General features: G+C 33.3%; 1 protein-coding gene and 1 long non-coding RNA gene across 10 annotated transcripts; both read left to right on the forward strand.

Annotated features, from left to right (window-relative positions):
- The first annotated feature begins 11,369 nt into the window (after nucleotides 1-11,369).
- Nucleotides 11,370-27,395, forward strand: LOC110800631 (uncharacterized). Of its 4 annotated transcripts, XM_056827547.1 has the most exons (12): nucleotides 11,370-11,442; nucleotides 13,869-13,943; nucleotides 20,166-20,231; nucleotides 21,286-21,530; nucleotides 22,602-22,788; nucleotides 23,136-23,269; nucleotides 23,384-23,496; nucleotides 25,861-26,116; nucleotides 26,454-26,606; nucleotides 26,701-26,780; nucleotides 26,865-26,914; nucleotides 27,092-27,395. In XM_056827547.1, the coding sequence occupies exons 2-12, from the start codon at nucleotides 13,886-13,888 to the stop codon at nucleotides 27,292-27,294; spliced, it is 1,545 nt and encodes a 514-aa protein (XP_056683525.1). In that variant the 5' UTR covers nucleotides 11,370-11,442; nucleotides 13,869-13,885; the 3' UTR covers nucleotides 27,295-27,395. The 4 variants fall into 4 exon arrangements, with proteins under 4 accessions (XP_056683525.1, XP_056683527.1, XP_056683528.1 ...); XM_056827549.1 differs by lacking the exon at nucleotides 20,166-20,231 and having other exon boundaries at nucleotides 11,386-11,442; XM_056827550.1 differs by lacking the exons at nucleotides 11,370-11,442; nucleotides 26,701-26,780 and having other exon boundaries at nucleotides 13,765-13,943; nucleotides 27,092-27,230.
- Nucleotides 15,049-18,943, forward strand: LOC130459919 (uncharacterized). 6 transcript variants are annotated; one of them, XR_008919654.1, is made up of 6 exons: nucleotides 15,049-15,309; nucleotides 16,582-16,614; nucleotides 16,702-16,793; nucleotides 17,881-17,999; nucleotides 18,162-18,271; nucleotides 18,558-18,943. It is a non-coding gene; the product is annotated as an uncharacterized lncRNA (long non-coding RNA). The 6 variants fall into 6 exon arrangements; XR_008919653.1 differs by having other exon boundaries at nucleotides 15,052-15,309; nucleotides 18,165-18,271; XR_008919650.1 differs by having other exon boundaries at nucleotides 15,057-15,309; nucleotides 17,898-17,999; nucleotides 18,165-18,271.
- Nucleotides 27,396-27,508: the final 113 nt, after the last annotated feature.

The raw sequence follows: 27,508 nt of genomic DNA on the forward strand, positions 1-27,508 counted from the left end.
CTTCCTTTCACCATTTTCATCTTCTAGCTCTTCTAATCCCAAAAGAATCTAAACTGATTATTAACGTACGTTCCGGGTAGTATTAAATTCATCTATATATGCTCTATTTAATTATCAAATTCATTTCTCAAAACCTCTCTCATTTGGCTTTATAATTAGTTGAAAATTGGAGTATATTGCAACTGAAAAACGAACGTATTATACACGTACGAGTTTACGACGTCTACACTCCAAGTTGGTAAGTTCATACTTCGATCTCATGATAGTGGTACTTGCAGGACTATTTGCTATTTTAAGTCCAGATTTGTTATTCAAACTACATGGTAAGTTCTATGCTCTTCCAGAAGTTGTATGCCCTTGCAACTTATATTACCATTTCCGTTGGATTTTTTTTACAGAAATCAAAAATAAATATGAACATTTGAGGAAGATATATACTTCCTATGATAAATTTATTTTATTGAACAAAACAAACAACTAGTGTGTATTAATGTGATGGTAATTATTATTCAACACTTACTTAATTTATATTTGCCCAATTAAGGTGGATAGTAATATACAGTGATCATGGGCAGCGATAGGATTAGATGAATGAATTAAATTCATTCGATCGAATTGGACGATTATTATGTGTCATTTATGGTAAGTATAATGTATATTTGTGTTATGTTATAAATAAAGACTTGAAATTTTGTTGATAATTGAGCGAATACAGCGTCCCCAACACCTAAATAAACTTAACATAATCACCTACCATGTTCCATTTAGCACTTCGTAGCAAATAAGCGAAATTACATTATACGAGTACTTAGTACTCCCTCCGAGCTACATTGCAACAAATCTTCTTTTTCTGCAGCATTGCAAGGAGAGGACCAGATGAAAGAAGAGCCGACCTAGGTTGAATGAATTATTCCACTCCCTTAATATTCGCACCGTTTCTACTTGACACGTTTGTCAATGCACAACTTTGACCACCAATATCTTTAACTACATATTATAAAAACTTGTAAAAATATTAATATTTTAAAAATATATATTAAGATGAAGCAAATAATATATTATATACTAACATTTGTTTTCATATACTAAAAATAAAATAGGGTCAAAGTGAATTATGTGAATAGTGCGAAAAGTCAAAACGGTGCAAGTATTAAGGGACATAGGGAGTATATTCCAAGTTTTAACACTTACGGATAGCCAGTACATCTGTACATCATGAATATGACGATTGCGTATTGTATTGCATATCAAATTTTATTTTAAAAGTTGCATGCCCTAAATTAATCCTTAAACGCCTTCGTCTTGATCAAATCTTTTCAAAATTTATAACAAATCAATTAATCAGAGTATCTTAAGTCAAACAAAGAAGAAAATTTAGGTTGGTAAGATTAATCCTATTTTTTGGTGAGAAAAAAGCAATTTCGGTGAAAGAATATTGTCAACCCTCATAATAGGTTAATGCTTACTAACGTCGACAGACATGCGGAGAATTATGATGGAACAAAGACAATTAAGCATCTCTTCAACTATTTGTATAAAAAAAAAAAACAATGTCAAGATTAAGTGAAAACAAAAGAATCAATAAGGCGTGACAGAAAATCCTAACACTTATAAAGTCTCATATTTTGGTTACTATTCACACAATAGTGAATTACCTGAATTATCCCCAATTTCCTTCATGTTTATATTTTTGTCTTTTCCTTAAGAATAGAGTACTTACGGTTATAACCTTTGCCTTATTAATGTTGTCACGATTGAAGATGCGACCTTGTGTTAATATAATTAGAGGTTTTTGTGATTCTTTATTGGTTTTCTAATGACGGGTTGTAAAATTTATGTCTTTCCTCATTAAATAGCTTTATTAATATAGAAGCACGTTGCTAATGTTGCCCGTGGAATGCTACAATAACAATTGTAGTGATTTTAATGTTGTTGATTATAGCATTATCATTCTATGCATACTAACAGTTTAGTGATGCTGTTTTCCTAATGCTGTAGTGTTACTGCTGATGCTATGCTGTTGTTTTGCTGCTGATGCTGCTTTGTCAGCACACAGTCAGCAAGTTAGTTATGAGTTTGTTATAACAAACTTTAGAACAATCTAGATCCCTAAGCTGTACTATATATACTTCATTGCTGTAATATTTATTTCATCATCTAATACAGAAAAACAGAAATAAGATTCTGCTTTCTTCTTCTTCTTTCAATCAATATTTTCCATTCTGTTTCGTTTTTCTTCATGGTATCAGAGCAGGATCAACGATCCTTGGCTCATTTTTTCTGAAAAATTCCGCAAAACTGTTAGCAGTTCTGTCTTTGTTTGTTGTCAAATTGATCAATCGATTCTAGTGTTTGTTCACTGGAATTTGTGGTATTCTTTCTGATTCTGGATTTGTGTTTCCATTGGTTTCTGATTTTGTCTTGATCATCTTGATCAAAACTGCTGATATTTTGAACAAAACTGCTGAAAAATGGCTGCTGGTGATGAGAATGTTAACACCAATTCACACAAAGATCTTCCACCAAATCAAGATCCAACTAGCATATATTACATACATCCATCTGATGCTAATTCAGTACAACTGGTTTCATTCAAGTTCAATGGTGAAGAAGGATTCACTAGCTGGAAAAGATCGATGCTATTAGCTTTATCAGCAAAGAACAAAATTGGATTTGTTGATGGAAGTTACATGAAGCCAGATGCTGGAACAGTAAAATGCAAAGCTTGGGAAAGGTGCAATGATTTGGTATGCTCTCTGATCCTAGGCAATCTGAATGAGGTAATTGCTAAGAGTGTTATGTTTCTCAAATCTGCAAGAGACATTTGGCTTGATTTAGAGGATAGATTTGGATTTGCTTCTTTGGCTCAAATTTATTCACTCGAACAAAAATTAGCTGAGATAGCACAAGGAAACAAGTCTGTGTCTGAATTTTTTACTGAAATCAAGTCTATATGGGATGCAATTGAAGAGGCTCATCCCTTGCCTTATTGCACCTGCAACAATTGTACTTGCAATGTGACCAAGAAATTTTTCCAAAGACAACAGGAAAAAATGGTCATGCAGTTCATGATGAAGCTCAATGATCAGTTTGCTACAATTAGAGGCAATGTACTCATGGTGCCTACTTTGCCAAAAGTTTCTGAAGCCTACAGGTTGTTTGCTCAAGAAGAAAGACACAAAGAGGTGTCTCAGGCTAGTAATCAAGTGGAAACATTGGCATTTGCAGCTGAAAAGAGAAGATTCAATGGAGATCACTGGAACAATAACAACAAGAGCTACAAGACTCAGCAAACAGGATTTCAGTCTGGTTTTCAGAAAACTGGAACTAATACAAGATATGGTAAACCAGGATCCAACTATTATTGCACTCATTGCCAAATCCAGGGTCACAGTGTGGAGAGATGCTTCAAGATCCATGGTTATCCACCTGGTTTTAAGACTAGGGACAACAAAACAGCTGCTGTTTCTTTTGGAGGTGATTCTAATGAAGGAGAAACAACAGTGCCACAATCTGAAACTAATCCAGTGATTACTATGGACCAATATCAACAGCTCATGGATATGTTGGCTAAGCAACAGCAGAGTGCAGGGACTGGAACAAACTCAGCTATGATGGCAGGTAATATTTGTTTACTGTCTCATACAAATTCTAAGTGGCTTTTAGACAGTGGTGCTTCAGACCATTATTGCTATGACCTGACACAATTTACTAGTTATGAAGCTGTTAAGAAACAAAACACCTACATAACTATACCTGATGGGAGTAAAATAGCTGTCACTCACATTGGTTCAGTAACTCTTAATGATGACATAACCCTAAATAATGTGCTGTATGTACCAGATTTTAAGTACAACTTAATATCTGTGCACAAACTGTGTCAAGATTTGGATTGTGAGATTCACTTTACTCATGACAAGTGTTTTGTTTGCTGTCAGCAAGGGAAGTTGATTCCTCTTGGTGATGTGAAGTCAGGCTTATACAATTTGGCAGAAAAGAAGTTGGGAGAAGCTAATTCTGTGCAGACACACACATGTAGTGTAGCTTGTCTTTCTACTGTAGACAATGCCAAGTTGTGGCACTTAAGACTTGGTCATTTACCTTTCAGTAGGTTGAAACTAATAAACCCTAGCTGTGTGATCACACCTTGCTTACAGGATACTATCTGTCAAGTATGTCCTGCTGCCAAACAGACTAGACTTAGCTTTCCTTCTAGTAGCATTAAGTCAACTAGTCCTTTTGATCTTATACACATAGATATTTGGGGCCCTCATTCTGTAAAAACTCCTACTGGATGTAATCAATTTCTGACAATTGTGGATGATTATACCAGATTTACTTGGTTACATTTTCTGAAACAGAAAAGTGATTGTGTTACTGTCATGAGCAATTTCTTAAACATGGTGAAAACACAGTTTGGAATGACAGTGAAATGCATCAGATCAGACAATGCTAAAGAGTTTTGTGAAGGTGACATGAAAAAATTATATCAGACTCTTGGTATTTTGACTCAAACTAGCTGTAGTCATACTCCACAACAGAATGGTGTTGTAGAAAGGAAACACAAGCATTTACTAGAAACAGCAAGAGCATTGTACATACAATCTAAGGTGCCAGAGAGGTATTGGGGAGAGTGTGTCCTTTGTGCTGCTTATCTGATCAACAGGATGCCTCTACAATCCTTAGATCTTGAAACACCTTACTACAGATTGTTTAAACAAACTCCAAACCTCTCACATTTAAGAACCTTTGGTTGTCTTTGTTATGTATCCACATCTAAGGTAGGGAGAAACAAGATGAATCCTAGAGCAACACCTTGTGTGTTCATGGGATACTCTACTACTCAGAAGGGATACAAAGTACTGGAGATAGACACAAATAGATTCTTTGTAACCAGAGATATCCATTTTCATGAGAAACATTTTCCTTTTCATCTCTATCTAAAACACAGCCTTTCACCTTCTCCCTATACTAATGCCATCTACTTACCTAGCTTCATGTCACCTACAATTTTTGATCCACCTGATTTCACTTCTTCTGCAAACATCTTTCCACCTCACTCTTTGCCTGTACATTCACCACCACCCACAGAATCAGCCACATCTACAGATTCTGTGCATACACAGTTCACTTCTTCTCCATCTCCAACACCACCTCCCTCCAACACCACTCAAACTCCTAATAACTCTAACTCTTCTTCTGAATCCCACCCAAACACCACTCATTCCACAGATTCCACTTCCAGTTCCTCCAATTCACCTCTCCCTTATCCTATTATCAGACAATCTGCAAGAATACATAAACCACCAGGTTACTTAGATGCTTATGAGTGTTTTGCAGTATCATCCACCAACACAGACACCCCTGTTGTCACCAAGCATTGGTGTAATCTAGTTTCATATGTCACATTTCCAGATGAATTTCAAGCTTTTTTGTCTCAAGTTTGTACTATCACAGAACCAGTGTCCTATACTCAAGCTGCTAAACATCCATTATGGCTTGAAGCAATGAAGAAAGAACTGGAAGCCTTGGATAGAAACTACACTTGGGAATTAGTGGAATTACCAAAAGGAAAAAAGGCTATAGGGTGCAAGTGGGTGTTCAAAGTGAAATTGAGATCCACAGGTGCACTGGAAAGGTGCAAAGCCAGATTAGTGGCTAAAGGGTACAACCAGAAGTATGGTATTGATTATGAGGAAACTTTTAGCCCTGTTGTGAAGATGAGTACTATTAGATGCTTGCTAGCAGTTGCAGCTAGTAGAAAATGGCCCCTTTTTCAGCTAGATGTCAATAATGCTTTCCTACATGGGGATCTCAAAGAAGAAGTGTATATGCAGATGCCTGAAGGGGTAGACAATCCAACCAACAAAGTTTGCAGATTGGTTAAATCCATTTATGGCTTAAAACAAGCATCAAGACAATGGCATGAGAAGTTGTTGACTGCTTTAGAGACACAAGGTTTCATACAATCCAAGTATGACTACAGTTTGTTCATCAACAAACAAAATGGTCACATCAACATTGCAGCAGTTTATGTAGATGACATCATTTTGACAGGAACAGATGTTGATACACTGAAAGCATTAAAAGCATATCTTCATCAAACATTCAGTATTAAGGATCTAGGGAGGTTAAACTATTTCCTTGGTATGGAGGTGGGCTATACTACAGATGGGATTATTCTGAGCCAGAAGAAGTTCACTAGAGAACTTATTGAATCTTGTGGTTTTGATACCACTAAGAGAGCAATTACTCCTTTGCCCATGACTGTTAAATTATCAAACACAGAAGGAGAGTTCTATTCTGATACTGAGAAATATAGGTCTTTAGTAGGAAAACTCAATTTCCTAACCCACACAAGACCTGACCTTTCTTATGCTGTCCAAACTCTCAGTCAATTTTTGAAGAATCCTAGAGAACACCATGTGGCAGCTCTGCACCACACTCTAAGATATCTAGCACACACTGAAGGTCAAGGGATATTGTTGAAAGCATCAGATGCTGTTAGTTTACAAGCATTTTCTGACTCAGATTGGGCATCTTGTCCTGATACTAGAAGATCAGTCACAGGGTACATTTTATTGCTTGGTGGATCACCAATCTCATGGAAGTCTAAGAAGCAAGGGACAGTTTCCAAATCCTCTGCAGAAGCTGAATATAGAGCAATGGCAGCAGCTGCCTCAGAAGTTACTTGGATTGTCAACCTGTTAGAGGACTTGGGAGTTCATCATTTGAAGCCAATCACATTACACTGTGATAATCAGTCAGCCCTCCACATTGCTAAAAATCCAGTGTTTCATGAACGCACTAAACACATAGAGATTGACTGTCACTTCACCAGAGATAAGGTTTTGGAAGGGCTACTGCATCTAAATTACTTGCCTACTCAGCAACAATTAGCAGATATCTTCACTAAGCCATTGTGTTCTACACAATTTCAGACACTTCTTTCCAAGATTGGAGCTTGTGACGCTCCATCTTGAGGGGGGATGTTGATTATAGCATTATCATTCTATGCATACTAACAGTTTAGTGATGCTGTTTTCCTAATGCTGTAGTGTTACTGCTGATGCTATGCTGTTGTTTTGCTGCTGATGCTGCTTTGTCAGCACACAGTCAGCAAGTTAGTTATGAGTTTGTTATAACAAACTTTAGAACAATCTAGATCCCTAAGCTGTACTATATATACTTCATTGCTGTAATATTTATTTCATCATCTAATACAGAAAAACAGAAATAAGATTCTGCTTTCTTCTTCTTCTTTCAATCAATATTTTCCATTCTGTTTCGTTTTTCTTCAAATGTTGCTTGTGGAATGCTACAATATCAATGACACTAATGTTGTAAACGTATTTATGATTTCGTATTATCAATTTACATGCAAATCGAACTTTAGCATTGCTAATCTAGGATTAACGTAAACTTGTAAATGACATATATTCTTTTACGTAACACTTATGCAAAATAAGTTTGTATACCTTGGGGGATCGTGCGCGTTAGCGCACGGTCCAACAACTAGTCAATAATAAATGTAAAAACAATGTAGGTAGTAAAGTATCTTAGTTGATGATCTAAGTTGATGGATTTTCTATTTAATGGGTTGATTTTCTATTTACATGTTTCATTTCATAATTCCTTATCATAATGGATGTTTATATATATTAATATATATTTATAATCAGTCAAATTTTTCTTTTCATTTTTGTACTTATTATTAATGTCTTGTGATGCTCAATTGCAAATAATAATGTTACCTCCTTTTTACATTTCTAAGAAGAAATTGAAAAATATTGTAACAACTTATTTTATGATATATATTTTTTATCCTCAGCTCCTTTTTAAAACATCACAAAACCATATACGACGGAATAAAACTAAAAGTCGCCTTAAAAACAAAATAAGAACCGTGCATCACATGGGTTTCAAACCAGTTTCTTTTACCAAAAATCTATGCCACAATCCAAAAGGCTCAAAAGTGATGCCAGCATATAACAATAAATACCATATACTCATGGAGATTAGTTTAAAGTATTAACTTTCTTCCAAATTTCATATATAGTACGGAGTAAACATATAAATTAATTTATTTTTATTTATTTATATATGTAGATTAGTTAATCAAGGAAACAAGATAAGGGGCCGGGGTAGCTTAATTAATTATATAGGGAATCAAGCCTTATATCCCTCTTCCCCTTATGACATAACCCAAGTGTATGTACGTATAGTCCTTCGTATATCTTTAATTTTGTATTTTTATATGTTTAATTTTGTATTTTTAACTAAGTATTACTCGTACTAACTTACAAAAGCACCCTCATACTACTATTGTTCAGTCAGTTTGGCCACAAACTTACTGGCATGACTTTCTACAGTCAAAGAATATTAATTAATTTACTTTAAAAATAACGTATATAGGATGTGATTATATATGGAAGGAAATGGAATCCACCACGCTTATGTGTTCTTTTTTTCACATTCAAGAAAATTATATAAATTTGTGAAGTACTACATAAGTTTTGATAACATTGGACAATTTTTTAACAGCTACTCCGTACTACCTAAGTTGGAGTGGTGAATAATTATAGTACAAATTTTTCAAAATATAGGATACAACTTACAAGCGAAGAATCTACTTCAACTTGACACTACGGTTGTGGCGAAAGATGGATGTAACTAATTGTAAGCAAATTAAAGTTTTCTTTCACAAATATTATGTCAATCATATCACAATGTTGTATAATTTCAAAATATACACAACTTTTCGAATTCGACTTGAATCCAAATCAACGACAACAACAAACAATAAAAAAGTGTTAAGGTCACTTTTCTTGTTGACTTTCTTCTTTGATTCAACTTCACTTGTGTTGTAGTGTCACATAACAAAAACAAAAAGTACGTACCAATGCATCTCTTCAAATATTTAATTGGCTACTTAAAAAAAACTCTACGAGAGAATATTCTTATATATACTCCACATATATGTCCTGGTCAATCTTTGGAGACTAAATTAAGAACGAGTGTATATTTGCATAAGAAGGTAGTATTTCACATTAATGTTGTAATGAAAATTTGAATGTCATTCTATCTATATTATTTATCCTTCATTAACTTTATTTACCAAGAAACTAATGACACGCATTATTACTATGGCAACATTTTCTCAAAGATTCCATATTATAATTGAAAAATTAAAATTCAATCATCTCCAAATACAATCAAATGCAACAAAAACATTCAATTATCAATGAAATCAGGTAAAACTTATCAATCAAACCCACAAGTTTCCCCTAAATGATCTACAAATTTCCTCCAGCCCCACACACAAAACACCAGTCATTTCATTTTTATTATTGTAAAAACGAGTTAATTGACAAAAAAAAATGAAACTTTATATTTCTTGGAAAGATGGAGTTATTGAGGATGAATAATCGAGGGAGGGAGTTGAGAAATGGTAATTTAAAGTTTCTGGTTATTATTTTTGATTAATGTTTTTTGTTTTCTCGGAAATCATTTAATTAGAATGAAAATATAATAATGACATCACATCACGATTGTTTTCGCCGGAATCCGATTCATGGTTGTAATTTAAAGTGTGAGATTAAGTTTGAGGTTGTAATTAAGAAAAATGAAAGTGTGAGGTTGTAACCCGTAAAATATAAAGTTGTTAGGGTTGTATTTGGCAAATTTTCCATATTATATATTTACCCTTTATTAACGTTATTTACCAAGAAACTAATTAATGACACGTATTATTACTATGGCAACATTTTCCCAAAGATTTCATATTATAATTGAAAAATTAAAATCCAATCATCTCCACATATATTTTAATCTGGGTTTAGAACTTTATATACAAGAATATGATATTTATTTTGTCTATTGTTGTAATTAAGTAACAATACCAAATTGAGATAAAACACAACGGCCTTGTTTGGTAGATAGAGGTTTTGGAGAAAATTAGAGGTTTGGACCACTATTAGAGGTTTGACTAGTCAAATACTCTAATAGTGGTGTTTGGTAGAAAGAGGTTTGCATTAGAGTTTTGGCCTAAAACCTCTAATTATCAACACACTGCTTTGAGCAACGTTTTGTTGAGAGTTTTGTAAGTACAAAATTGTAAAAGACGATCTTGTCCTCCCTGTTGAATCCTTGAGCTACATCTCCACAACTCTGATTGATCAGTGATTTACCAAACTAATTCACAATTGAACATCCATAAATCTAACCCAAAAAAAAAGTCCGGAAAACCTATTTGATATGGACAATATAAATAAAATATCAAACTTTTAATTGGATATTCAGTGATAATTATTGGGGGAAAACATTCGTTTGGTAGAATACCTGAAGAAATTAAAATTAAAAGTTGAATATATCCCTACCAAATTACTTCTCCTACTTCAAGATTTTGTTGCATGTTGAGCTAATGAGCTCTATCAGAGATGGTTATTTGCCTTGAATTGTTGATGTTTGTTGATAATTAATATGGGAAATATTTTAGGACTGGAAAATAGTTATATTTGAGGAGATGGGGATGGAGGAATGTCGGGCGGAGATGACAAGAAGGTGAAGACGAAGATGGATTGTTGGAGAACGGAAATGGAGTGTGGGTTTAGGAGGACTTTGAATATTTTTTTTCCTTTTATTACTTTTACTTAATAATTATCTAATGGGCTTTTATTCTTAGGGGTGGGTTTTATATTGGGTTCTTAAATGCCCATTTTTTTGTAGATGTTTTTTATCTCCGTTTTTCTGATATTTTTGTGTGTATGATGTGAGAAGATGATTATTAATTATTATTGTTGTTATTGGTAATTAATAATATCACATATTAAATACTAATGATGTACGTGGTATTTATTTGTGTTTTCTAAAGTTGTACAATATTTTCTAAATAAGCAAATCACATTTTATATCACAATTATTGATTAATAAAAAATGAAAAAGGCAATAATAAGACTAATGTCCATAAGTGTCTTTTTGCACAATTAAATGGTGAACAACTTTTATCAAACCTCTAAGTGTTACCAAACACGTTTATATAAACAGCTAGTCAAATCCGCAGTCAAATCTGCTAAATAAAAAGGTAATCAGCTAACTGCTAATGTAAACAGTAAACAGCTAAACGCTAAACTCTAATTACCAAACAGGGCCAACAACTTCGCACATGGGTCATTTACTCTACAACAAAGTGAACAACATAATTAGTGTAATAATTAAGTAATTATGCTTAATTTATATTTTAAAATTTCAGGTTCTTTTGGTTTCCAAAGGTTAACAAAGAAAATTGTGTCAAATATTCTACCATCTATCATGGTTATCTTTAAATTTTATTTAATTTCAGGTCGCTTTGAAGTTCAATACGTACGTAAGAGGAACTGAGAAAGTGCGTCTTGTCGTACTTGTAGGTTGCGCATACTATTGTAAAACTCATCTATATCTGAGGTAAGCTTGATTTTACTTAGCTACCACTTTTGAAGACTACGGAGTATCACATAAATCACTTTATCACTTTGAAAATAAATTTCTCAAAGAAGTAATAATCCGTACTTTGTACGGAGTAGTAAAGTTCATCCCAATTGTAAACCCATAAGTTTTGCCGCCATCTCGATCGCGATTTTTTTAGATAAATCTCTTAAAGAATTAGAGTGCCTAGTATACTGTGATGTGTGATTTGATCGAATGTGTGATTTGATCGAAATTCTGATTTTACAGATTCATAATCTCTTTTTGTTTTGCTTGTTAAATACATTGTGTTCTAGGAATACCCGATAATTAATAAAATAGAGGCGCTTGCTATAATCGGCCTTAGAAAAATTTGTATGTTGAATGATGATTTTAAGTGTGTGGGTTACAAATAAATATAGAAAATGAGAGACCGTAGGCATTGTTCTATTGTTCTTTCTTTAATACCCTTTGTTCTATATGTGTTGTCTCTTTCTCTATCTCCTTCCTTGACTTCTTCAATAAATATATATTCAGTTGCTATTTTGGTAATTATTTAATTAATACTACACAGCTTTTGGACAAGAATCTTGATCTAATTTAGTTGTCATATAATTCTCGTTCAATTCAAATTTATCAATATCATTGTTATATTTGATGATAAAGATAAAATCAACTTCCTAATATAGTTAATTTGACAAATTCACAAGGTAGAGGACCATCTCAGCCACTTGTTAAGTTGCCCCGTCTTTATGATGGATCAGTGACGTATCCAGGATTTCAAAATAGGGTATACAATATTATGTTAATATTGAAAATTTTATGACATCCGGACACTAAAATCATCGTATATACAATCAGAATTTGATGTTCAAGTAAAAAAAATTCTAAGGAAAAAAGAAATAACTGCTCTCGATAATTTCTCATTCAAAATGTTTTCGTCATTTATTTTCAACACATATGCCAAACAATGAAAGCATGAAACAAGTAAAGAAAGAAGATGAAAAGCCAACATTTTATCGATCTTTGGGGTAAAAAGAAAATAAAATCATAAGATAATTTTTTAAAAAAGTATTGGAGTAATAATCAATATTTTAATTTTAATTTAATTTAACATTAAAGTTTATAGGATGTTGAAAAGTGTGGGACCACTTTTTAGAATTACTCGTATTACTTTATTACTCCCTCCGTATTTATTTAAACACTACAAGAAATTGTACTATTAACGACGGGAAATCCCGTCGCGAAAGGCCAATAATCGTTGATTAACGACGGGATTTCCTGTCGCGAACCCGTCATAAAAGAGGTCGTGGTAAATAGGAATCCCGTCGTAAATCCGTCGTAAGCCCGTCGTAAAAGACATTTGCGACGGTTATTCCCGTCCTTGTTTGGATGTTAGCCCCGTCGCAAAAGGCTTTTACGACGGGTTTTTTGACCGTCGTAAATGGGTTGTCGTTAAAGATACATATTCTTGTAGTGAAAAGATGCACTTGATCGGGTATGGGTATTAAGAAGGAGAATTGAATAAAATAAAATAATAAAGCAAGTTGGGTTGGGTAGATATTTTAATAAGTAAACAAGTGGAACCATGTCATTTTGTTGGGTGGGAGGTGTGGTGGGTTTATCAAATTATTTGTTTAATAGGATAGTGGGTCATAAGGTAAATTAGATATATTATTTAATTAGATGGTAGGATTGATAAGTTACTAAAAATGGCAAGTGTATCTCTTAAATAAATACGGGCAGAAAAGACAAGTGTATCCCTTAAATAAATACAGGGAGAGTAAACTCCTACGGAGTACTTCCTAGGTTTTCACGTGAAGTAGTTGTTGACATTTTTTTAAAGGAGAAATAACTTATTTTTTCCCGCGTGAAGGGTATGCACCTGTGTAGCCTTCGTTTTAATTGATTCCGCCATTGTGATGGATGGAAGAAAAGGACATATCCATTGATGATTTTACATCAGAAGTTGGATTTTCTTAGGAAAGCTTCTTTGCTAATACTCCACTTTCTTAGACTTTAGATGTTCAAATTTATTCATCTACGTGCCTAGCTAGGTACGTTATTATTGTAACCAGAATATGGTAGTGATTGACTGATGGTTATTACCGTTGATTTATGTTGTTGGATTTGTTGATACGAGGACTTGTAAAATGCATTAAAACTAACTTGATAAAGAAAGCTCAATTATTTGATCTACCCTGTGAGCTGTGTACGACTTTAGTTTCTATCAACAACAAAAAAAATAAAGGAATAATTGCGTCTTTAAGTGAAAGTAAAAAGTAATTAATATTTTGATTTAAATTTGCTAACTTAACTTTTCTTATGAGCTTAAATAAAAACACGCATCTACCTCAACACTCTGCATATATATAAACTTCAAAATACTAGTTTCTAAGTGAATACTCTGGTTTTGTGATTGATAGGCTTATACGAGTACATCATGAAGTCGGCCGTGTTCTCATCGATGATCTTTTTTGAGCTGACAACATCAACTAGGGGTGAGCATAACATCTTTTTTGCATTTGATATTTGAATAAATTTCAATTTCATTTTTCATTTTTCATTTTTCATTTTTCATTTTTAAAAGTTGAATATGATGCTTACCTTATTTGTTGAGTTGATAGTCATAGACCCTAGGATTTAAAGGGTGTTTTCTGGCACTCTAAAGCGGAGTCCATATATATTTCTCCACCTTTTTTTCTATTTTCACATAACAAAAAGAGTTGCTAGGCTAGGAGGGACTAATATAGTAATATATATACAAGGGTACAAGCATCATGTTGAATTCTCCTCCATCATGAATTTTTATATAGGAAAAATTAATGTTAATAATTTCAACTATGGACTAGACCTGATCAAAAGGCGGGTCGAATCGAGGGCATAAAAATCTGTTCGATATGTCGGGCCAATTTTTATACCCAAAACCCGCTATTTCAAGCCAAAAATAGCGGATTTTTCGAGCCGCCCAAATTTATAGGGAAGGCGGCCCAGTTGGAATAACATTTTATCATCTGCATAAAATAGAGAATGGGGTGGTATTGCAGAATAGGGAGGAGAAGGACATTATGTTGTTATCTCTTCTTACAGGCAATCTCCTCTCTCTTCAATTCCATAAAAATTGTTAATCAAACTGATATTCACTCTTTCTGTAGCATTTTTCTTTCGCGAAGTTGTGACTCTTTTGGTACTCTGAATTTATGTGGGTTTTGATTTATTTTAGAGTGGTTTGAAATTGGTTTTCAAATACGGAGTATTTATTTTTCTGAAATTATGTCGTTAGTTTCTCGTACACGGGTCTGGTAAATTTGATAGACACTACTACAAAAGTTAGAATATGTAACGCTAAATAGAGTACGGTTAAGTGTTTTAAGCGTTTCATAGGATAATAGAATACGGTTTTCTCTAATAACAGTTCTATGGGAGAAAGAATACAGAACGGTTACATCACTTAACCGTTTCATATTTTTTACCATAATAAAAAAAAATATTTAATATATACAATATTTAAATCAATAACATATAGAGCGGTGTTTTAAGTCCTTGATAACTGCGTACTATATTCTCATTAAAAAAAAAAAAAACTAATTCTGCGGGATTAAATTAATCAAACCTTAGAATAAAAAACCTCTAGCAAAACCAAAACCTAAACATTCTACTCTATCTCCTACAAAACCTTAACCATAATCGTGCAAAACAAAAACCCTTCTAACAAAACCCCCAAATTCAATCTCCCGCAAAATCTAGACTATAATCGCGCACCACCACCAGATCACCGCCGCACAAATGTACCGCCACCGCGCTACTGTTCCGCTGCTTCTTTTCAACCTCTGGTGACCATCGCCTCTCCACACTCCGAATTTCGAGGTTAGTATTCTTAGTTTTGTTCTAAATCTTTATCCTGCAACTAATAATGTTCTTAATTACGAAATTGTAATGTCGAATTGATGTTTTAGGTCGAATCATAAAGGAGGGTGTAATAATTAAATCGAATTACATTTAATTTAGTAGGATTATTGCAAAAAAATCTGGTGAATTTAGTCAAATTAAACTGAATTTTTTAGTTAATATGATTTAAGTTTGATTAAATTGAAATTTGCAGTTAGGGAAAGAAAGGGGATAATGAAAAATTGAATTCTTCAAGGATCTGGATTATCTTTGAATTTTCTACTTTTAGTACTGATTTGTTGTCTATTGAGTGTTATATGTAGATGCAATGTGTAGTTGTTAGAATAAGCGCATGCTGCCTTCACCTTTGCCGAAAATCGACAGTGTCGTCAGGACAAGCTCCTGAATAGGCTAAACTGAACAAGTTGTTCTTCAGATCATACCCAATGTGAGCATTCCTTTGTTGGTGAAATGCTAATACGGACACCTTACCCTCACTTTCTTTGAGCCTATAGCCAGGCAATATAACCCTGAGTGCCTTATCCATAAATTTGCATCATATAACATGTAGACGAGGCCATTGAAGTGGAACATCGCCTCTGCAGCTTTGCTGATGAATGTAGTTCATAACACTAATCACGGTACATAATCAGACTAGTCGAGGTGATAGTTTCTTTCCTTCGGGAATCCAAATGTGGTGGACACCCTTAACATTTACCAGACATTGAATATAAATATCAGACCCTTTCTGCCTTATGGATAAAATGCATTTACCTGACCTCCACTCTTAGAAAAAGTTGTATATTTGATGTTCTCTTGATGTTTGAGTAGTGAGGGGGCTCATAATTGGTTGTTTGGTAATTGGTAAGAGTTGAGCGCTGTTTTTCCTGCCCAACAGACGACAATTAAGACTAGCTTAGCACAGCTCTCTGTTTATTCCTTGTAAAGTTAAGCTCAGTTTTCAGGTATAAGTCCTACATAAGGAGTTTTTGTTTACTCCTTGCAACTTAAGTCGATGATGGTTAGTTAGGTTTCGATTAATAGAACAAAGTTGAACTAAAAAGCAATAAAAATAAAATGTATCCTCTTCTTAGATGTTTTCAGAATAATTGCTTTCAGTGAAGTGTATTTATGGTCAATTTTCTGTTGCTGTTTTTTTTCTTTTTTCTATCTTCTTTTGTTTCTATCAATAGTTAACTTTCACATGATTTCTTTAATTGGCTGGTGGCACAAATGCTCACACAATAAAAGGGTTGAAGGAACACAGACTTTTTCAAACCATGAGTAATATTCTGACCCTTTAAGTGTCCTTATTGCTCTAGTTTTGTCTTTAATTGAAATACTTAACCCTTTATTAAACCCGTTTTGCAGGGAACCCGGATGATGAGATCTTGACCTGAGAAATATCTAGTTCATGCAATTCTCTAATTGGTGGTATGGCATATGGTGGCTATGCTAGGAAGGTACGTACAACTATATTACTGAAATGGCAAGGTGGCCAAATAATGTAAATTTGTGTATAAATTTCTATTTGGAGAAACATATTCTTAATAAGACTTTAAAATGGAAAGATGGCTAAAGAAAACCAGCTTCTACTTATCATCTTGTAGCTTCTTTCTTGTTGTCATATATATATATATATATATATATATATATATATATATATATATATATATATTTGCTCTAGAGAATTTTTACATAACCTGTCTGTCTGCACCTCCCTGCTATAAACTGAAAATTCTACATTTATTGGATCCAAAATGAAATGTCAAGTGAACATACAGACATACTGACATAGTCATGTCTGAATATAGAAGAGCTAGGGTTATCTTAAGTAAATGAGCCTGAGTAACTTAGCAGAAAAGCAGTGGGTGAACTTTTCAGACTGCAGCAAATCAAAGTACACATGTATCATAGTGAATCTTTTCAGACTTTTTCCCTATTTCCTAGATCTTCCCTTGTCCCTAAGCATGTTAACCTTCATTACTACTGAAGTCATTCATTCTCCATTAGGTGTACTTATGCTAGATATGACGCGACTACATTATATACACAGAGTACATGGTAATGATGATTACTAAGGCATTTATTGAGTCTGCTTGACATAAGTCATGAGTCTGCTTACTGAGTCTGCTTACTAAGGCATTTGCTGAGTCTGCTTGGCATTTACATAAGTCAGAGTACATGGTAATGATGATTACTAAGGCATTTACATACGACTTGGGTGTTGTAGTTGACATGCTGACCCACTTGGAGGTAATTCTCTTGGGTTTGCTTGAATATTTAAAGGTCTCCGCTAATTGTTTGACAAACGTTAGAATTTCTGTTGCTTTAATCTTTAGTATGCTATGGGATTGCGTTGTAACAGATCAATCCAAGATTTTGTAGGCTTATTGATAAACATTTTCATTGCTCTAACTATAGTGAGAATGTGAATTTGATGGTACTGAAATTTTATCCCTGTACCGTGCTGCAATTATTTGCTTATATTGTCGAGTAATAGCAAAGATTTGCTTCCATTCCGGTTACTCTTTCTTGATATGTACACAGCGTGACTCTCTACTCAGGTACAAAGGTGTGAAGACTCTAGACCTCTAAAAATTGAGTTGAGAGGAAAATGAACAGTGTGATTCGGATGCATACTGTTTGTGCTAGAGCTTTTGGACCTGGTAAAAGTTACAGATACTCAATTTATCTATCTTGGGGTCAATTTGACAGTAACTGGCATATTAGGGAAATGTGTATCTCATGGAGTCATAAGTGTCGTAGGAAAGTTAGACGCATTGAATTTAATTTGAATGCATCTCATACTGAGCCTATGGCCTTTGTAGCAGATAGAGGAAGGTTTAATTACAAGTTCAATGAAAGAAATACCGAGAAAATTATAGGCAGAATCAGCCACCTGCAGATGAATCTTCACACCTGCATCAATAAACCTGCGGTAAAACTTTTCTTCTTGTATATACTCATTACTTCCTGCTCGCACTTACTTTGCTTGAGTTGAGAAATTTTAAGCGTGACTTAGCACATCTAATTGCAAATATTAGTCATCACTTACTGGTTCTGACCTGCTTGTATATGAACTGTCCTGGTTGTATATGTACTTTCCTGCTTGTATATACTCATCACTTACTGGTTCTGTTGCTTGCTGCATGTTCTTTGTTAAATACTATTTCTGCTTGCTATCATGTTCATTTCTTACTCTTACATTTTAACTTGTCTTGTAGTATTTTATCAAAGCTCCCACGTATTCTCAAACTACGATTGACGAGCTAAGGGAGAGGTGGATCTCATACGTTAGCGAATATCACCGACCAAATAATGATGAAGAGGAAGATCATGATGACGATGATCTATTGTGACTTAAGCTAGCTCAAGGAGATGGTTATCTCAGTTCAGTCCTGCAGATGAACCAAGTCTGGTTTCTGTTGTTGCTGCAGAAGCTGTTGTTGCTACATAATCTGTTCTTGCTGCAGAATCTGTTTTTTTTTTGTAGTGATATTGGATTTTTTTTTTGATGTACCTTGGATCATTTATATTTTATCAATGATTAATAGGATTGTTATTGAATAAACAATATTATTTTGTTATTTAATGAAAGGATTTTTGGACAGATCGTGTGGATATCATTTTTATTATATCTTTTTAGATTTGGTTTACATACTAGAATTGTATCCTATTTTAGGGATGCGTGTGCTGCTATTTTTAAATAATATTAAAAAAAGGGGTAGAATATAGAATGGTTGTGTAAGGAAACGACTTTCTATCTTAATATTAAACATGAAGTATATAGTACGCCTATGTACGGAAGATGTTCTGTATCTCAATATTTAACAGAAAGAATAGAGGACGGTTATGTACGGAAGGCGCGCTTTATAATAAAGTATAGGAGACGGTTATGTACGTTAAGCGTTCTATATTCCTTCTCCATTTTCTGATTTTAGGAAGGGAATAGAGGACGCTTATCTCTTATCATCGTACTTTATAACTAGGTATATATAACGCTTCTTTTACCCGTTTTATAAACTTTATAGCGCGCTGAGTTGGAGAACGCCTCTAAGGCGTCCTATAAGGTGTATTTCAACAGTACTCTATGCCCTTTTTTGTAGTAGTGAGATTTCCGCAATATTTTGTACTTGTCGATGTTTATTAGCTTGAACTTGAAATGGGTTAAGTGAAGACTGCAAAGGGAAGGACAATGGCAGAGAAGGTGTGGTGATGGTGTGAGTGTCAGAGGAGAGTAATAGGGGCAGGTGGGTTGGGTGGCGGTGGTGGTGTTAGTAGCTTAGATATGGTGGTTCTAAGGAAGAACAGAGAAGGATTTAAATATATATTTTTTTAAATAAAAAAAATTACGGAGTAATATATCTACTGGTAAGGTGGGACTGTTATCAACTCAACAAATAATCCTAATTCCGAAGCCTGATTTAAGTTGCAAATGGTCTTTTAGATGGTTCATTTACTTCTTGGCAACATGGTTTTGAACTTTTGATGGGAATTTGAAAGGCATATTTTCAACAAAGATGATGAATTAGAAGTTTTCTTTTATGGAATAAGTCTTTTGGCTTTTCTAAATTTTGAGGCGAACCAAAGATTCGGTTGTCCTTGAAGAAGATCAAAATTAAGCAGCCATGTTCATAAAAATTTCTAAACTAAAGCTTGTGAGGAACTTGCATTCGCTTTTACAGTAAAAACCATTTGTAAAGTTGACTAAGTTGGTTGGATTGAATAATTCATATACATGTACGGAGTAGTTTGTACGGAGATTTTCTTAGCATGAAAGCCATACTGAATAATTTTTTTAAAAATTTATTTATTTCCTGATTTTTTTGTAGGCGGATACATCACGAAGTCAACAACCATGATCATATTGTTATTGGGGCTGATGACATCAATAATGGGTAAGGTATTATGTGAGGTTGTTTTTTCGGATATCAGAACACACATATCAGCTAAAAGACAAATAGCTAAAAGACAAAAAAGGAAGTACCATTTATGTTAAAAAAGTACCATTCTGTAAAAAAAAGTACCATTCAGTTAAAAAAAGTACCATTTAATTTCTTTTTTGTCACTTTTCTTATTTTGTCTTTTGCTATGATATGCATTTGCCCACACATATCTGATATCCGAAAATACTTCCTCGGTATTATGCCCCTAAATGATTTTAATTTTTCGACAGCATACAATGTCATTAAACATCTAACATTTCTTTCTCTATGGGGGAAGGAACATGAGTTTCTTATCAATCAAATAAAGAAACATTCTTTCCTTCTTTAAAAATAAAGTATTAACTCATCTTATTTTCACTAATTCCATAAAAAAATAAGTTAAAAGATAAGTTTAAGAAAAATAAAATTTAATAAGTTCATATAATATAAATTTAGAACAAAATAAATAAAAATCAGCTTAACAAAACGCATATTTAATTAATCTTTGTATTATTTAAGTAGTATTTATAAACGTTTCTTACTTAATTGTACGGATAACTAACTTTGATTTAGTTTTTGATTGATTTTATCCTATATGGTGTACATGAATTTAGACTTAAAAGAAAATTTATCAAAGAAAAATCACTAATTTGGTTTGATCGATTATGAAAAAGTTATACATATGTTTGATGTCTTGCAAGTTGCAATCAATTTGCACCGTAAAAACCAGGAAAAAACAAGACCTTTTTTTTATAAAAAAAGAATAAAAAGAAATCGGTTTTAGAATTAAATTAAAATTTGTAATAAATAATTCCAATATTTCAAATTTCATGTCGGAGACCATGGCAATGTGAATATTTTTAATTTCCTTCTTTTATCTTTTTATTTTATTTTTGTGACGGTCTTTTGGTTCTTTTCATTTGGTATTGTGTACAACTACCAGTTACTTACGTGGAGTAGTATTCATCTAGCTAACTCTAATTTGCGTGTTCTTTTTTCTTTGTTTTAATTTTTATTAATTGAGTAGGTGATGACAATAGTAAGTTGTTCAATTTTACCCAGCGGGTTGACCATTTCGGATCTAGCAATCTGGGTAATTTAACATTTACCCAGAACTTGCTTGTTGACGATACCCGCTGGGGAGGAGCTCAGACAAGAGCACCTATCTTCGTGCTTTTTGGGGGCGAGGATGGAGAATTGTTCGCCCCTGAACGCTACGGGACTCTTGCTAAGAGCGCCGACGAGTTCAAGGCAATGATAATTCACATTCAGGTAAATTTTCAGTTTGTTTAATTAGTCGTCATTTTTGTTATTTATTTCGTGAAATGGTCGAAATTAAGTTCATGATGAAACTGTTTGTACTTTTCTTTGTCTGGTAATGTTATTTTCAATTCACATGTGTTAGTTACTGACAGTAGTGACGGAGTCAGGATTTTTATTTTGAATTGTCGGATTTCTCTACCATTTTTATGTGAATTGTGAAAAGAATAACTTAATTTAAGAGACCAGGTATTTAATAACTGGTCTGTTTGATTTGAATTGAATTTGGTTGCGGATTATTCTTGCGTGGACTGGTTCACAATAACATTAATGTCGACCCAAAATCAATAGTTTTTTAAAGCACCATTTTTACACTCATAGTGACCTTTATTGTTCATATAGTAACTATAATAAATTAAACACCAAAATTCTTAGACATAGTAACCATTTTTTGAAACATAGTAACCCTATGTTTTTAAAAGCGAATTGTGGCTTAAAATCACATTATTCAAGCATAACATGTATCAACAACACTCATTTGATACTTTTTTCATAATAATCCTAATAAAATGCAAAAAAAATATTAGGAACAATTTGTTAACTTTATTTTAAGGCATGTTCCACAATAAATTTAGTGTGGACCAAGTTCATATAAGAATTGTTGGTGGCGGATTTGTTAATCAAAATTCTAAGAGACCGGGTTGTTTCTAAAGACCGGTCTCTTAGGTTTGTCGCTATAGTTATACGCAGTGCCTTATGTGCATGGCTCAGTTTTTTTAAGTATTACCTAAAGACCAGTTCTACATTATAATAGGTATCTTAGCTCTCAACTATAACTTATTTATTTTTCATTTTTTTGGATTGTCGGTGGATCACCCTTGCACCTACGTGAATCCGCCACTAGCTACAGAGTAATTAGTTTATTTTTTGAAGAAAAACATGAGTTTACGATAAAAGTTTTAAACTGTAAAAATTCAAACAAAACTTGTAGGCCAAGTTATGCTACAGTTATTTCAACCAGTAGTTATTTGACATTTATTTCTAACATAATTTTCTTAAATTTGTGTCGCCCAATTCTTTTAGCATCGGTTCTATGGCGATTCTATTCCATTGGGGACAATAGAGTCGGCCATGGCCGATCATCAGGTGAGGAGCTGCCTGGCTACAGACCAAGCCTTGCAGGATTACGCGGTCATTATCCAGAGTCTGAAAGTCAACTACTCTGCCCGTAATTCACCTGTCATCGTTATGGGTATCGGATATGCCGGAGGTAAATAAATCTTGCTCCACTTTTATGCATAAAGGGTACGTTAAGCCGTTAATGATAGAATTTTTTTTTTCTTTTTTTGAAACTCCGTTTATTATGATAGATATGAACAACACTAGTCAATTGAATTTTGGTTTACCTTTTATTAGTTTTGGACTTTCACTTATGCGGCTTATATACTTTAATACAATGGACATAATAGATTAAAGATAAATAAGGATTTATTTTTAACAAGCATATATATGTACTTTTTGATACATGATACTCCGTACATACATACTAGTGTACTACTCCGTAATTCATTTTTCTAACTTTGTTTCCTTTTGTAAATGTTTTTTTTTTGGAAATAGCTTTAGCGACGTGGTTCCGGTTGAGGTACCCGGAGATTGCAATTGGGGCCCTCGCCTCATCAACACCGTTGTTGTACTACGGTAATAGTACAACATCTGATGGGTATTGCTCCATCGTGAGCAATGACTTTAAGGTACAGAGTATTTTCTTGACTACTCAGTAATTAAAGATCACTTGTATATTTATTTATTACTTCGTATTTTCTTAATTATATGATTATATACTCTATATTTTTCTTACCCTGTAGGATGTGAACCCGAAATGCTATGAGTCAATACGCCGTTCATGGAAAGAAATCGATGACATTGCTATTAAACCAAACGGGTTGGCCGAACTCACCAACATTTTCAATACTTGCAGGTAACTAAATAATTTATGAAAATTAGTACTCCCTCCGTCCAGGGACGAAGTCAGGAACCTATCTTGACGGGGGCCGAACAATTTCATTCTTCTTTTTTTTAATCGAAAAAAATATAGTAAAAATTATTAAAGAAAACAAGAAATGATTTTAAGATAGATAAATTTATAATTAGTTATTTGTGAAAGAAATTACGATGGAAGAAAAAGGAGAAAGAAAGAAAAGAAAAAGAAGAGGGAAGGAAAATAGTAACGCAAAGTGCAAAACCTGAGAATCGAACCTCTCACCTTTGTACAAGAGAGTTTACATTTCAACAACTACAACAACTCACATTTCATTGTCTACTTCGGACAATAATATAACTATATGAATACTTTCTGATTTGTGACAGGGGCCGGGGCCCCCTTGGGCCCTAACGTAGCTTCGTCCCCGCTTCCGTCCCTTAATATTCGTACCGTTTTGACCAGTGCGGAGTTTAAAACATTTGAATTGACTTATTAATTTAATAGGTGTTAGTTGATCGATAGTGAGTATTTTTTTAATATAGTTAGTGGAAATTGTGTAAGAGGTGGAGAGTGGTGAGTGGGGGTGTAAATTTTTAAATGATTTTTTGTAGGAAATAGGAGTGTAGGTGGGATTAGTAAGTAAGTGTGAAAAATAATATAATATTGGTATAAATTTCCGTTTTTAGAAGCAGTGCAAGTATTAAGGGACGGCCCGAAAAGGAAAGCGGTGCGTGTATTAAGGGACGGAGGGAGTACAATAGTATAATACTAGATTTTAGCCCGTGCGATGCACGATTTTTATTAAATTGTACCGCTAAAATAAATCTCCTACATATATCAACTGCTATATTTATATACTTCATTAGATTTATTTTGGAATGAATTTCATTTTAGATTTATTTTTTTAATTATTATAGTGTTTGATTTTGGATGAAATTGTATATAAGAAATATTAATAATTATTTAATAAAAATATTTACGTGGCACCTAATTATTTATCTACGTGGCATTCGACTTTTTACTTCAAAAATAATTTTGAATTCTTATTTTTCATTGGCTGAAACCATTAGATTTCTTACGTGGCGCTCTAATATTGGATTAATGTTTGCTTTTGGATTGAATTTTATTTTAGATTAATGTTTGATTTTGGATGAATTTTATTTTAGATTTATTTTTTTAATTATTAGAGCGTTTGATTTTGGATGGAATTGTCTAAATTAGTAATTAATTAATTAATTTAAATATCTACGTGGCACCTAATTAATTATCTACGTGACACTCGATTTTTTTAATTCAAAAATAAATTAGAAATCTTATTTTTCATTGGCCGAAACCATTAGTAATCCTAGGTGACGCTCTAATAGTTCAGCAAATATGCCTCCTTTATATATGTATATTAGATTTTTTATGCAAAAATATTGTATAATTCATGTCGTGCCTTGTATAATTTTTTTTAAAAAGCATTGCATGACACGGCATGAAGTGGTGACATATGTTTTTTTAAATAAAGTATATTAAGGAACGGTATAATTTGGTCCCACACGATAATACATGTTAAATGAAATTAGATACTCCCTATGTAAACACCATATGCTATTGCATATGGACTTGGGTAGAGACTAGGCGGCAATTTGACATTTTCGGCATGGCATAATATGTTATTAGTTGGTTTGGCATAGGCCAGGCCTATCCAAAACCAATATAAGTGGGCTCGACACATCTCATATCCATCTTTACTATAAATGGGCTAATTAAAGGAGGAAGTATTTGCGCATATCAGATATGTATGGGCAAATGCATATCAGAATAAAAGACAAAATAGGAAAAAAGACAAATAAGTAATTATTTTTGCTAAGCAAGAGAGAAATATATTAATTGGATCAAACAAATACAACTTAAGCCAATTCCAAGTCATACAAACCAACTAGGTTGGACTCTATGCCCTTGAAATCAGCAAACACAAAGCTAAACAAGCTCTAATACACAACCAGAATGCCTAAAAGGCTATTACAAGTTTGGACAAAAAAGTAATTAAATGGTACTTATTTAAACAAAAATGGTACTTTTTTTTTTACAGAATGGTACTTTTTTTAACATGAATGGTACTTCCTTTTTTGTCTTTTAGCTATTTGTCTTTTAGTGGATATGTGTGTTGCCACACATATCTGATATGCGAAAAAACAACCTCTAATTAAAGGGCCGAAGGACCAAGTCAATTTGGCTTACCACATGGCTTGGCTAGTTGGCTAGCTAATATAGTACTTTATAATGTCTATTAGGCTAGTCTTTTTAATCACTTTTACGCTCCATCATTTAGTAAACTGCTTTTTTTTTTTTTTTTTTTTTTTTTTATAAATGTAGGCCGTTACAGTCGTCTGAGGAGATCAAACATTGGCTGGCACAAATGTACTCTGCAGCTGTACAGTATGATGAGCCTAACAATCTCGGGGTGAAGACCATCTGCGATTACGCAGTCAACAAGCCCAGTTCGATTGACGGAGTAGCTACTGCCATCCGTGGAAAACTAATAATGGAAAACTGTTTGCAAAATCACATAATCGGAGTCAAGTCTCCATTCGAGCCTTTTGCAAATGACACAGTTGCTTGGGAATGGCAGGTACATTACTAATTAAGGTGCTCTTCGCCACCATTGTTGATTAGTCGTTTTCCGTTGTTAACAAAATTGTTCGGGAGTATTGTTTAAAAAAACGAAAATTAGGTTAGTTTTGACAAAACTAAAACCAAAAAGGCAAAACCACTTTAGTGGTTACAAAATATTGGTTTTAAAAATCACGAATATCCTCTATATAGTTTCTCGTTTTATTAAAACTAAATACTCAAAGCATAAAATGATACCGAATATGTCCAAAGTAATATAATGTTTATCTTTTCACGTTTTCCATAAAATTGAAATAATTCTTAAATATACGTACTTTTTGAATTATTTGGGGCAGCGATGCAATGAGCTCATCTTCCCGGTGGGATGTCTCGAGGAGACCATGCTTCCCGCCAAACCATTTAACTTCATCGAATTTAAAAAATCATGTCAGTCAAGGTTTGGAGTTTTACCAAACCCACACTCACCGATTAGCTTCTTCGGTAGTAAGGTAATTAATCCTGCTTTTTTCATATTTATTTATTATTCTTGTTTTTCCTCTAAAGTTTTATCTATTTTTTCTTAACTCTTGAAATCTTTGTTAGAACATAATTGAATCTCTAACCGGCTTTGGAGGTAACATTATCTTCTCCAATGGGCTCAGAGATCCTTTCAGTAGTGGATCGTAAGTAACATAATAACTTTTAATTTTTTTTTACAAGAATATTATAATATACTAACTGATAGCTTAAATTTTTATATCATATAGGATTCTACAGGATTTATCGAAGACCATTGTGGCAATCAAAACCACTGAAGGTACGCATGTAGAAACTAGAAACATTAATTGTTTACATTCTTGTTTTGTACTCCGTATAAAAATGGATAATTCCGTGATTGCTTATTTAATAAAATTATATTATACTGTATTCTTTTTAGAGGCAAATTATATTGTATTTTAATATATTTAATATTTGCTCGCTCACAAATATTAAGGTACAACTTGTATGGATATGACATCCTCAAATCTCGATTTTAATGACCCGGAATGGTTGATAGCGCAGAGGAAACAAGAATTGGACATTTTCAAGGACTGGATCGACCATTTCCACCATATCAGTGGATCTTACCCTACAAGTTTTAGTCTATTTATTACTTATTGTTTACAAATTCTTGTTTTCTCATTTATGACCCTTTAGTCTAGGGTTTTTTTTTGAAACAAAACCACTAATAGTTTAATTATTGTATTAATTAATTACCTGAGAAGTTTTTAACCATATGTTGTTTGTTGATTGGTTAATTATTTAGAGGACAAGAATATCAACCATTAGTTATGGCATGTCATTTATATGGTCACAATTAAATATTCTCGATATAAGAACAATTAAACGTGACTTTCAACTAACTCTAAAC

Source organism: Spinacia oleracea, chromosome 4, assembly GCF_020520425.1.
Source record: "Spinacia oleracea cultivar Varoflay chromosome 4, BTI_SOV_V1, whole genome shotgun sequence".
Lineage (NCBI taxonomy): Eukaryota > Viridiplantae > Streptophyta > Magnoliopsida > Caryophyllales > Amaranthaceae > Spinacia > Spinacia oleracea.